This window comes from Lissotriton vulgaris, chromosome 2_1, assembly GCF_964263255.1.
Source record: "Lissotriton vulgaris chromosome 2_1, aLisVul1.2, whole genome shotgun sequence".
In the NCBI taxonomy this organism is placed as follows: Eukaryota; Metazoa; Chordata; class Amphibia; order Caudata; family Salamandridae; genus Lissotriton; species Lissotriton vulgaris.
The window spans coordinates 20,131,165-20,143,807 of NC_141687.1; the positions used below are offsets into that span (position 1 = coordinate 20,131,165).

Sequence of the window (12,643 nt, forward strand, 5' to 3'; positions counted from 1 at the left end):
TGTTCCATCAGTTATGTGGACTCGTCAGGGAGTGTGCTCAGGCGGAGGCTGGATTTGTGGACGATGGCGATTCCTCCTCCTGGGTGGGTGGGGCGGTCCTTCCTGTAGATCTTGTATCCTTGCGGGATGGCGATGGCGATGTCCGGTCCTGAGGTGGCGTTGGTCCAGGTTTCGGTGAAGAATGCTCTGTCCGGGGTGGTGCTGTCGAGGAGGTCCCAGATTTCTGTGGCGTGTTTGTGGAGGGATCGGACATTGAGGAGGATGTATTGCAGGGTCTTCGGTTCGGTTGTGTTCTTGTGGGCGGGATGTGCTGGATCCGTGTTCTTGACGGTGCTGCAGGTGTGCCGGCAGCGGTGACAGCTGAAGGGTCCATGGGTGTCGGCTGGTGATGCTAGCTTGCAGTTGTTGTTGCAGCCTGGGTTGAGTGCGTGGAGTGCTGCGGGGTTGTAGCGTTGGCGGGGCGGAGGTCCAGGGTTCCTGGTGCTGGTCGCGGACGGGTTTTACCAATCGAGTACATAGGACAGTCACAACTGTTCAAAACAATTTGTAATGGCAGGATAACAAACATAATTTTAAATTCACAAACATAATGGAAATATCTTAGTATACTATGTTCAAAATTTAAGCTGTGCCTTTTTACAAAAAAACATTCAAAGACAAAAGAAAGTACCAAGTAATCAGAAGTTTATGTCACCATTAGGGTATTATACATTTTCTATCATGAAATGTTAAAGTCAAACCTGATAACTCCATTAGGTCCATTGCAATTTTTGTCTGTTAACATATGGAGAGCAGTCAGTGGATCTGGTGTGTCGAGTTGTTCACAACCACGTGGTATCGTGTATGGACAGGACAGCTTGTGGCGACCAGTACGTTTCATGGTTGAGATATCTGTATAATGAGATAGAACAGGGGGCAAATGAAGTTTAAGGTTATTAAAAAAGATGGAGAGCGTGTTAAAATTCAACATTGACCAATCAATTACATGTGCAGTGCATGGGGAGGAAGCAGCAAGTGACGCACTGCCTAAAAATATTATATGCTTCCGGATTAAATGATTTGCCCAGAAACACACTTCCGATCATGCGCTCAAGGCTAATTGGCTGTCAAGTGATTGTCAACATTCGAAACTAGAAACTGTTGGCAGCCATTTTATGTCTCGGTACAAGGGAGGCTGAAGAAGCGTGTGAAATGTGTGTTTAAAATGTGAAAATGGGGGGCGTGGCAAAGGGAGCCACATGGTGGACATAGTCTAAAAGAGCTCCGTCCCGCTGGCCAAATATCCGCTGATTTATCCTGGTTCCCCCCACCCCACTGTGCCCCGGAGGGGTGGATCCTGTGACGGAAGCCGGTGGCAGGCCCTGTGCGCAATCCCAGCTGAAAGTTTGCATCGGGGACCGGAGATAACGACCCGGTGCAGTGGGGCATGAGCCACGAAGTGCAGCTGGGGACCTCGAGTTACGTGGGTACCGGCGGCGGCGGACCAGCGCGGACGGTGAGGGGCGAGTGGCGCTGGTCCCTGGTTGGCACAACTGACATTTCAGTGGCTCAGACCGGCCCTTGGGCTCCACCAGACACCCGGGAGCAGCAGAAGATAACGGCCAAGGGACCGGCCCTGGGTGGAGGAGAGGCGGTATGGCCTGGCCTGCAATGTGAAGCCAGGGACTAGATTTGGTGTGCCCCCCGGAGCTGATCCGGGCGCCGGCCTTTGAGGCGACCTCTCATGGCAACAGCTGGTCCCGAGGGCCAGAAGTAGGAGGTGTGCTCCCCTGGGGGCGTACGGTGGGGGCCCTGCCGAGCGGCAGAATTAGAGGAGCAGGTGGCGGCTACTCCGGCGGTCAGATCGGGCCGCGCAGTGACGAGGGGCGGGCGGGTAGCCCCCCTCAGAGCATACAGTAGGCTCCACAACCCACAGCCCGCAGCTCGGAGGTGGCTAGTGAGGGGAGTCCCGGCCTCCTTGGGCCCTCCCTCCCTGATAAGTGAAGTCCGCAGGTGCGCATTTTATCAGGCTGCGAGCCTCGTCACAGGGCAATAACCGAGCGGCAGCGGTTGAGACACTACCTGTGGCCCCAGGGATCGTACATTGAGCCATCGCTGTTATGTGAGTTGACCGGGCCAGCAGTATACCTATTTGGCGGTTGGACCGGGCTGCGGCTGTAGACTTAGTGGTGCGGACATTATACGCAGTGGGCGACATTGCTGGCCCCCCTGACGGACGACTTGGCGAGGGTGACCAAGGGCATTCAAACAGGCTTGAAGTCCATCCAGATAGAGGACCGAACACGTGGGAAGCACAGGTGATGGTGGTGTAGGGCTTGCGGTGGTGCTGTGACTGGCCTCTGACCAGCATCGGACCTGGGCACACAAGATCACAGGGGGGTGTATGGAGTGGGTGCATGTTGGCCAGCGATGCCGGGATCCTACTGGTGGCATGGAGAGAGGCCGAGGCCCCCTTAGAGGCCGGACATAGCAAAGGGTGGCACGCACTAGAGCAGTAGGGCCGGCCACCATCGCAAGAGCTCGACCGGGGGCTTAGAAAGGGTCGGCGCATGCAACCCCGGAGGGGTAAAGAGGAGCAGCCAACCTAATTGCTGGAATCCGTCAGGTCGCTGAGAGGAGGCCTGAACATATATTGGGGGCCCCTGGAGTGCGCTGGTGATCGATAAAGCTACACACACGGTGGGGTTCTTTGCCGGCAGCCCACAATGACGAGAATAGGGAGCGGCGGCAACACTATAAAACATGGTCCCATTGATAAATACACGGGCCAGGTGGAGGAGCCGTGGCTGCAGGGGGCCATCCCAACCCAGGGCCGGATAACGCTGAGCTGATGACAGCCATAACTCAGTCCAGAGACATGTTGGATGCAAAAATAGGGCCTGTTAGAGCTGGTGTTACCCTACTGTGTCAAGACTTGCGCAATGCTGTGGCCCGCATTACAGAGGCAGAAACCAGGTTCTCGGGAGTGGAGGGCGACATGGCGGCCCTGAAACGTAAGGTCGCAAGCATGGAAAGTATCCAGAAAAACCTAGCACTCCGAGCAGATGATGTGGAAATTCTTGGCCCAGTGGCTGGAGAGCTGGCTTCCCCCGGACTCCCTATCGAGATGCTTTGTGATAGAGCGGAGCACAGGGCTCTAGTCCAGAAGCGGCCCATGGGGTCTCGTCCTCGGCCTGTGATTGCTAAACTGCTGAACTATCATGACCGAGATATCATCTTGTAGCAGGCACGGGCGAAAGAGCCTCTCATGTACGACAACCAGTAGATTCTTATCTTTCCTGATTATACAAGATTTGTGCAACAGCAGCGGCAGCCATTTACGGCGGCAGAGGCACAACTCTGGAATATCAAGCTCCCTTATGCATTGCTCTATCCTGCTCGCCTGAGGGTAGTGTTTCAGTCTCGTAATCATTTTCTTGATACTCCAGAAGAGGTATTTCAATGGACTGATGAGACAGTGAAAGTAAGAGTACACACCCCGCCGGGCATTGACTCAGACTCTTTGCAGAATGAGGCCCGCTCGCAAACGGCCCAGGGGCCGAGAGGGGGTAGGAATTGGCGTTCCCGATCTAGGAGTCGCTCCAACTCGGGGGGGGCGCAGAAGCCACGGGGGTGCCCCTGATCCCCAGATAGTGGATCCATGAATACTGGGCACATGGACGGGGGAGAATTGGATATCACTGTGATCTGCTGTGCTTTGTCTGCCTGAGGCACCACTGTGGAGAAGCTCTTATAGTACATGATGTATCTGTTGAATGTGGGGCAGTGGGGTGGGGTAGAAGTACGAGGGGCGGGACCTGTTATCCCATTGCTCAGGGCTTGGTGGGGGGAGTTGGGTGTTGATAGATGTCGCGGGGGGGGACAGATGGCTGGGGGGCCACTAAACTGTGGGATTTGGTTTGAGGTCTGGACTGGGTGGACATTTGGCGATACTTACATGCACACGGGCGGGAATACACATACCTGTCAGCAGTCCACAAATCCTTCTCTAGACTAGACTATATATTTGTCCCCCGTTCAGCTATAGGTAGGGTAGAGTCGGCGACTGTGCTGTCTAGGGGGCTTTCAGACAATTCCCCCGTTGCCATAGAATTTACTTTAGATAGAGGGCGGCAGCCATTTCGATGGCGCCCTCTACATGGCACCTTCAGAATGAGGAATATCAGAAACATATGAGGGAGCCCATAGCACACTACTGGGTGGAAAATGCTGGATCTGTCTAGGAGGCCGGAACAATGTGGGAGGTCATGAAGCCCACACTGCGGGGAGTGGATATTGCATGGTGTGCAGCTGCGCAACAGCAGGGAAAGGCAGACTTGTTCCGGGCCGCGCAGATGTGGAGACCCTGGAGCGCCGCTGTGGTGTAGGTGGGGACAATCAGGTGGTGGGGCGGCTTCTCTTAGCGCAGCAATCCAAAGCGTCGATACTACTGGATGAGGCGCGGCAGGTGTGGTTGGTGACGCGTAGCAGGATTTATCAATGGGGAGACAAGTCAGGGACGATGCTGAACTGCCTCTGCCAGAACACGTTCCAGGCGCAGACCCTACCGGGACTCCTGGATACTGTGGGAGACCCGATCACGGACCCGCGGAAACTAGCGGAGAGTTTCGCGGCATATTACATAGTCGAATATGCCCTGAATGAGTGCCTACCAGCAGACATGGTGGACAAATTTATTACGGACTTGCCACCGCGGGCAGGAGCGGATGAAGTGCGTGATCGTCTGGAGCTTCCTCTAACGGAAGAGGAGTTGGGACAAGCACTGGGGGAGCTTAACACGGGAAAAGCCCCCGGGCCCAACCGGTTCCCTAGCGAATTCTATAAAAAATACCAACCAACAGTTTGGCGCACACTACAGAGCTGCACTTTGAGGGAGAGGGGTAGCCTCCCTGCTGATTGGCGACATGCAGAGGTAGTGGTGTTCCATAAACCAGGCAGGCCTCCGGAGCAGCATGCGTCGTACCGGCCCATATCTTTCCTAAATGTTGAGGCTAAGATTTTGGCTAAAGCACTGGATAACCGTCTTCTACCTCATATTGCGGGGCTTGTACACCCAGACCAGGACGGTTTCATGCCCGATAGGGCAACTAGGCACAATATACGCGGGGCCCATGTTGCAGTAGCGGCAATTCAAGGCACTGGGGTCCAAGCGGCACTTCTCCTAGCAGATATAGACAGAGCCTTTGATTCCCTGAGCTGGGTTTATTTATTTGCGCTTTTGCCTTGGCTCAACCTGGGGCCTCACTTCCTATCCTATTTGAGACTCTTGTATACGGACCTGACAGCTTCGGTCAGAATGGCAGGGGCCATATCTTCCAAATTCTCCATTGGGCGTGGCACAAGACAGGGATGCCCCCTTTCACCATACCTGTTTGCCCTGGCTATGGAACTGCTGGCGGTTGGGTGCGATTAGATGCGCAGCACCACGGTTTTGAGTGGGAGCGGGGCCCGACTGATAAGATCGCCCTTTATGCTGATGATGTCTTGCTTTTTCTCACAAATCTTGGCAGGTCGGGCCGCGCCTACTTGAAATTATGCAAAAATTCAGCGAGACCTCCGGGTTGTATCTGAATCCTCGTAAATCGACCCTATGGGTGTTGGGGGAGTGCTTGGGTGTTGGGGACTGGGCGTCCACACTGCAAGTAGCGGTGGGGGGTATCAAGTATTTGGGGGTGTTCATCTCCGCAATTCCTGCGCTATCCTGGGAGCGCAACCTGGTACCGGTTTGGGATAGGGTCCGGTCCGAGATGAGGACGTGGTCCTGAATGCCCCTTACTATTTATGGCAGGTCAGCCATCTTTGAAATTGTGGCTCTCCCCCGCTTACTTTACCAATTACAAAATCACCCATACCCGATCTGACCCCAGTGGTCCCGGCAAGTGGAGTCGGCACTGGGCCAGTCTCTGTGGGCCGGGGGAATGGTGCGGGTGGCGCTGCGCACCTGTTTTCTGTCCACTTATGATGGGGGTTTGGCAACCTCCTATATCCTGTCCTACTACCAGCCCTTTCATCTCTTGGTTCGAATGAATGGTGGTATGGAGATAGGGTGACCCGGCATATGCTCTGGAGCGACATCTCATGGGCTCCAGTACTTTACATATGGTCCTATACCCGACGCAGTTGCTGAAGGGGCTGCCGCCGACCACCCAGGTAGTATTTCAAATTTAGACAGGTATTGCGTCGCATGGGATGGTGGGGCAGACTGACACAGGAGACCCCGCTGTGGCACAATGGACGTCTGCCTTCTCTAGCCTCTCTCCATGGCTTCAGGCGCTGGGATGAAATTGGTATCTCATCATTGGGAGATGTAATGTCTGAAACGACGCTTAAATCCTTCCAAGGCTTGCGCGAGGAGTAAAATATGCCCCGGTCCCATTTCTTTAGATACCTACAGTTCCGTCATGCCATTGCACTGAGTCTTGAAGGTCTTGATTCCCTCCCGGAGTTTAGCCCACTGGAGGCCAAGGTCTTTATGGGGGACAAAATGATTTCCCGTATTTATCGAACACTGGTCATATATTGTTCCAATACACTGCTGAAGCTCCGGGAGTCGTGGGAGAGGGATGTGGGGGCACTTGAGGAGGAGGATAGGCGGGAGGCGCCAGCGGTCCCTAAAGGCGCGGCCATAGCGATACGGCTGCAGCTAATCCAATTCAAATACTTGCATAGAGAATATTTTACAAGGGAAAGGTTGAGACGGGCTGGCCTTATTGCGCGCCCAGACTGTCTCCGGTGTGGCAGGGAGGTGGGGACACTGATACATACAGTATGTAGCTGTGGTTCGCTGGCCAGGTTTTAGAATGGGGTGTGGGATTGTCTGACCCAGGTCTTAGGGTGGGAGCTTCCGTAACATATATAAGAGGCATCTACTGCTGCTGGGTCTCACCTTAGCCAGGAGGGATGTGGTCAAAGCATGGAAAGACCCCCAACCTCCCTCGGTTTTGGTGTGGAAAAAGGGCCTTGATTTCTGTATGGGGCTGGAACAGCCAATCTTTGAGGCCCGCGGGTGCCCACGAAAGCTCTACAAGATATGGAAGAGATGGGCAGATTATCGGGGCCTTTGGCTGGAGCCCCCAGTGGACCGGGAGATGGCTCTGGAGGCGGGATAGAAGGGTCCGTGAAAGGAGTGCACATGATATTAGAACGCAAAGTGAGTTGGAGGAAATGTGAGACGATGTCGTGCGACCGGGATGGGTGGAATCTGGGTGGGGGAAGGGGAGGTTGGATGATGGGGGTTGGGAAGCTGTTAAGTTTGATGAATCATTTGAATCCAAAATGCTGTATAGATTGCCAATTTCTTGATGCTCTGTATTTGATGTGCAGTTAACTTCAGAGTGCGGAGTGCTGCAATATATTTGCCATCTGTTAATAAAATCTGTTTAAAAAAAAAACGTGAAAAGGGGAGGGTAGACACACCCTGATCCTTTAGGTCTCCTCAGGGGGTCCCACAAGGTCTCCCATGGCCCCTATTTTTTTCTTTTTTGGGAAAAATTGCAGGGCGCACGTATGATCCGTGCATTCTAGCGATATTTTCTTTTTTTTAAAAGACGTGGGCTTCCGCGTGTCTTTGGTAATTTGCATTCTATCAACTGTTTAGAGGAGATGCAGCAGTGCTTTGTCAAGGATCCACTACTGAGTAAGAAAAGGTAACGATAACACTATTTACCTGCTAAGTTAATTTCCACCCTTAGGATAACAGTGATGTACTTTTTAAGAAAGTTAAAGAAAATTATTAATATAATAACCTCAAATAATCTCTTGTCTTAATATTTATATTACATATTTATATATCTTTTTTTCAACATTGAAAAAATTGTGGAAGTTGCGCACACACCGCGTCTGATAGGTATATGACGTCATGCGCACGTCCGTCACGTCGCGTTATACGTACATCTCGCATATGCGGAAGGCGTCGCGCACAAGTCACATAGCAACTGCGTGGAAAAAGTTATACCCGTCGCACACCCTTCGCGGATCCTAGACAGCGACCCTAAAATGGCTGTTTCGTGCAGTAAATGAGTAGGGTGTACGTAGGGTGCGCAACTGCAAAAAAAAAGAAAAAAATTATAAAAATAATTTAAGTATATTATAAACAATATAAAATAATGAAAAAAATGTATGTAACAAAAAAAGTGTAATATAACGTAAAAAATAACATCTAAAATTAAAAAGATTAAAAAAATGTAGTTAGAAAATATAAAAAAACTATAAAAATATTTATAAATTAGCATTTTAAAAATCTTTGAAATTCTCTGAAAAAAACATAGGTTTCAGACATGTTATAATTAGGAATTAGCTTTTAAAAAACCTTTGAAATTCACTGAAAAAAACATAGGTTTTAGGGGTGTTATAGTTAGCTACACATTTCACTCGTATAAAACCATTGAAATTCCCTTGTTATAGTTAGTTGTACGAACTATAACTCGCGCGCCCGTAATCCACTGCTGATGATGTCACATATTACATCATTCATGACAAGGTCAGTGACATAATTTATGGCATCTCAAATAACATCACTGATGACATCACTGATGACATCATCCATGTGACAAGCTGATATACCTGATCAGACAGTAGCATAATCTTTTAACGCACATTGTAAAATATGAAGTACCGTATTTGAAACATTGACACACCAGTACAAGGTTCTAAAAACCCACTCAGTGATTCCTACATCTACACACACATCTAAACACTTACCTATAGATTCACTCATGCAGGCTAACAAAGATCAATAGAACACTATTAAATATACTTATATATACTTACATACCTACATCAACATTACACACCAGCACGTGCAGGTACTCCTACTCACTTATGCAAACAATTGATCATTCTTATATTTACTAAGCTACTCACTTACACTAACACCACGTTATTTATTCATATAGATAGTAACTCATACTTAGTGTGTTATAAAATCAGTATTAAAAGTATACAGATATCCATACATCAAGCATACAATCACTGAGTATTATGTATACTCATTGATATTGATATTGATATTGATATGTATTTATTGAGCGCTCGTACGCCCGGGGGCTTCATGGCGCTATAGACAGGAACACAACACGTCAGTCAGGAGTGGCAAAGAGGAACTCAGCAGAACGCTTGGGAAAAAAGCCATGTTTTGAGGGAGTGTCTGAAACTGAGGATGTTATCACAAGTTTTGAGGTGAAGGGGAAGAGAATTCCAGAAGGTGGCTGCAAGGTGGTCAAAGCAGCAACCTCCGAGACGTTTCCTCTTGTAAGGAGGGACAATCAGAAGGGATTTATGCATGGACCGGAGATTACGGGGGGGATCATATTTTTTAAACAGATCTCTAATGAATAGAGGACCAGAGTGATGTAGGGACTTAAACAAAATACATCTGGTTTTAAAAGCTACCCGTTGCTCAACAGGCAGCCAGTGTAGCTGTTTTAGGCCCAATCTGACAGACTGCCTTTTAGGTAGGTTGAGAATAAGTCTAGCTGCCTGGTTCTGAATCAGCTGGAGACGCTTTAGCTCTCCAACCTGGAGCCCGAGATAGAGGCTATTGGAGAAATCCAGTCTGGACAGAACCAGGGAGATGACAATCTGTGTGAGGGCCTCCAGGGAAAAAAAACGAGCAATTTTCTTGATTTTCTTCAACTGAAAGAAGCTAGAAGACACCACTGCGCCGACCTGCCTTTTCAGAGAGAGATCTTCACTAAGAAAAATTCCTAAGCTCTTAACTGAGGGCGACTTGGATGGTGGGGCTCCCATGCTGGCTGGCCAGAAACCAGGGTTCCAACTAAGTACACTCTGCCCAGGCAAGACCAATTCAGTCTTGCCTGGGTTGTTTTTCAGATGACTGCAGCTCATCCAACTCAGGATGTGAGACATGGTGTTTTGAAACTCTGCCACTGAGTCCTTGGTGTTAAAGGGAAGATGAGCTGCAAGTCATCTGCATAGTTGAAGATGGTTACTCTGGCATTCCTGAGAGAGTACAGCAGGGGGCGTAAATATAAATTAAAAAGCAAAGGTGACAGGGATGAGCCCAGAGGGACTCCACAAGTGGTAGGGATGGTGGGGGCTGTAAAGGAACCCAGTCTCACAGATTGGGTGCGGCCAGTAATAAATGAGCGGATCCAGCTCAGCGCAGAGCCCCTGAGACCTGCCTGCTCGACACGGTTGACCAAGATGGTATAGTCAACCATGTCAAATGCAGGCGATAGGTCCAGTAGCACCAGAGCCTGGTGGATCCCCTCATCGGCATTCCGCCTCAAAGTATTCTGTACCGAAACGGTAACTGCTTCGGTAGAATGATAAGGGCGGAAGCCAGCCTGATTAGGCGCAAGGTACTGTGATTCTTCCAAAAATTGGGAGATGCTGTTACAGACATGGGCCTCCAATAATTTGGCACAGTACGGCAACAAGGATATAGGCCTGTAGTTAAATGGGTCCAATGGGTTAGCCCCCGCTTTTTTTAACAAAGGAATAAGAAGAGCTTTTTTAAAGTTATCGGGGACTAGGCCCTGTGAAAGAGATCCATTCATCATGGAGAGCATGCTCTCGGGGATGGCGGTTCCCACTTCTCTCAAAATATATGGGGGGCAGATGTCCTCAGGAGAGCCAGATTTAACTTTAAGAAGGAGTTTAGATAAGCAGGCAAGGTCAATGAAGGGGAGAAATTCCAGAGTTGAAGGATTATGATAAATGTCGGCCAGAAGAGGGGAAGATGAAATGGTGGAAATACTTTGCTTTATGGTGCAGATTTTATTAAAGAAAAAAGTGTTTAATGTGTTGCAGAGGTCCTGGGTGGGAGCCACAGCTAAAGAGGTTCTGTCACTGCCACTAAGACTCTCCACAATATTAAACAGATCTCTGGATTTATTACGTGATTGAAGGATTTCATTTATATACAATAACTGTCACATACACTGCCTTTTATATTTTTAGTTTGGGTGAGATTCACTCACCCAAACAACTGTTTCCACATACAGTCTTAACCTCATATACTTACTAAATCAACTATTTACACATCTTTCCACAATCACACTCGTCCCACCCAACCACACACACATTCATTCACTATCCCATACAAATACTCATTTAACTAATTAATAACTAATGTAGACTATCACATAGGTAGTAACCAACTTATGTAGTAGTTTACACAACAAGAGACAGAGTAATACAGGTATTTATACAGTTTAATCACTATCCCATATATTTAGAGAGACACTTACAATTCCTTACTTAGACAGTCAATCACATTGGTACTAAATCCTCCATTCACACACTTATTCATCCACTCAGTCAAGGCAGATTTCTATATATATATATATAAAATACATATTTAAATAACGAACCAAACCACTTTCACTGGATGATGTCATCAATGATGTCATTTGAGATGTCATCAGTGATGTCATCAGTGATGCCACTGACCATGTCATGAATGATGTAACATGTGACATCATCAGCAGTGGATTGCAGGCGCGCAAGTTATAGTTAGGGGAACTTCAATGGTTTTATACAAGTGAAATGTGTAGCAGCTACCCCTAAAACCTATGGTTTTTTCAGTGAATTTCTAAGGTTTTTTGAATGCTAATTCCTAACTATAACTTCTCTGAAACCTATGTTTTTTCAGTGAATTATGTATATATATTTCTGTATTTTACCTTATCCCAAAGGTCCACAAAGATTTGGCTAATCCTCCAAGATGCCCGATAATTTCAGCCATTGGTAGTGCTTTAGAACACACTTCCAAATTTGTTGATTCTTTTCTAAATCCTATGGCAAAGGCACTGCCCTCCTATATTCAAGATACGGGGGACTTCCTCAGGAGAATCTATGATCTTCCTTGGGAAGATGATTTCCTCCTTATAACAACTGATGTGTCGACACTCTATACGAGTATTCGGCACAAAGATGGTCTATGTGCTATTGAACATTTCTTAGGCACTAGGTCAATCAAGTTGTGGGCTTATTCGAAAATGATCATACGAATGGTTAAGAAGTGTCTGAACAGTAACTTCTTTCTGTTCAATGACCAACTTTTCCATAAAATTTGTGGTACTGCACCCCAGTTATGGAAATTTGCATATGGGCTTGTGGGAGGAGCAGGTGATCCGGGTGCAGTACCACAGAGAATGGGATAACAACATAATGCACTGGAGTCGTTTCATCATTTCATTGACGACTTGTTCATAGTCTGGAAAGGCACTGAGTTGGAAGCAAGATAATTTATTGCTGAATTGCAAAGGAATGATCGTAACCTTAAATTCACAAGTGAAATCAGCAAGAAGAGTGTTAACTTTCTGGACGTTACAGTGTACATAGAAAAAGGAAAGGTTGAGACCCGGTTGTACAGGAAACCTACCTCCGGAAATACATTGCTACAATCACATAGCTTTCACCCTTTAAATCTAAAAAGAAGTATTCCGTATGGTGAGAGCTTAAGAGTAATGCGTAACTGTAGTGTGCCAGAGCAGAGTAATAAAGAACTGGCAGTATTGAAAGGAAGATTTAAATCTAGATGTTATCCGGCAGAATGGATTGACAGTGGCACAAGGAAGGCATCAAAGAGGAAAAGAGAGAGTATTCTATTTGATGCATCAAAATTAAAAACACAAGCGAAAGAAGGTGGGAATCAGTGTAGATTCATCACAACTTT

The 12,643-nt window shown here is 48.1% G+C and overlaps 1 protein-coding gene across 1 annotated transcript in view; it reads left to right on the forward strand.

Moving 5' to 3' along the window:
• The first annotated feature begins 4,501 nt into the window (after nt 1–4,501).
• The window catches only part of LOC147729479 (uncharacterized), a 207,140-nt gene continuing 198,998 nt past the window's right edge, over nt 4,502–12,643 (forward strand). The window contains exon 1 of the mRNA XM_086954000.1: nt 4,502–5,066. Within this exon, the coding sequence (XP_086810126.1) occupies nt 4,502–5,066 (565 nt within the window). The remainder of the gene's footprint in view (nt 5,067–12,643) is intronic.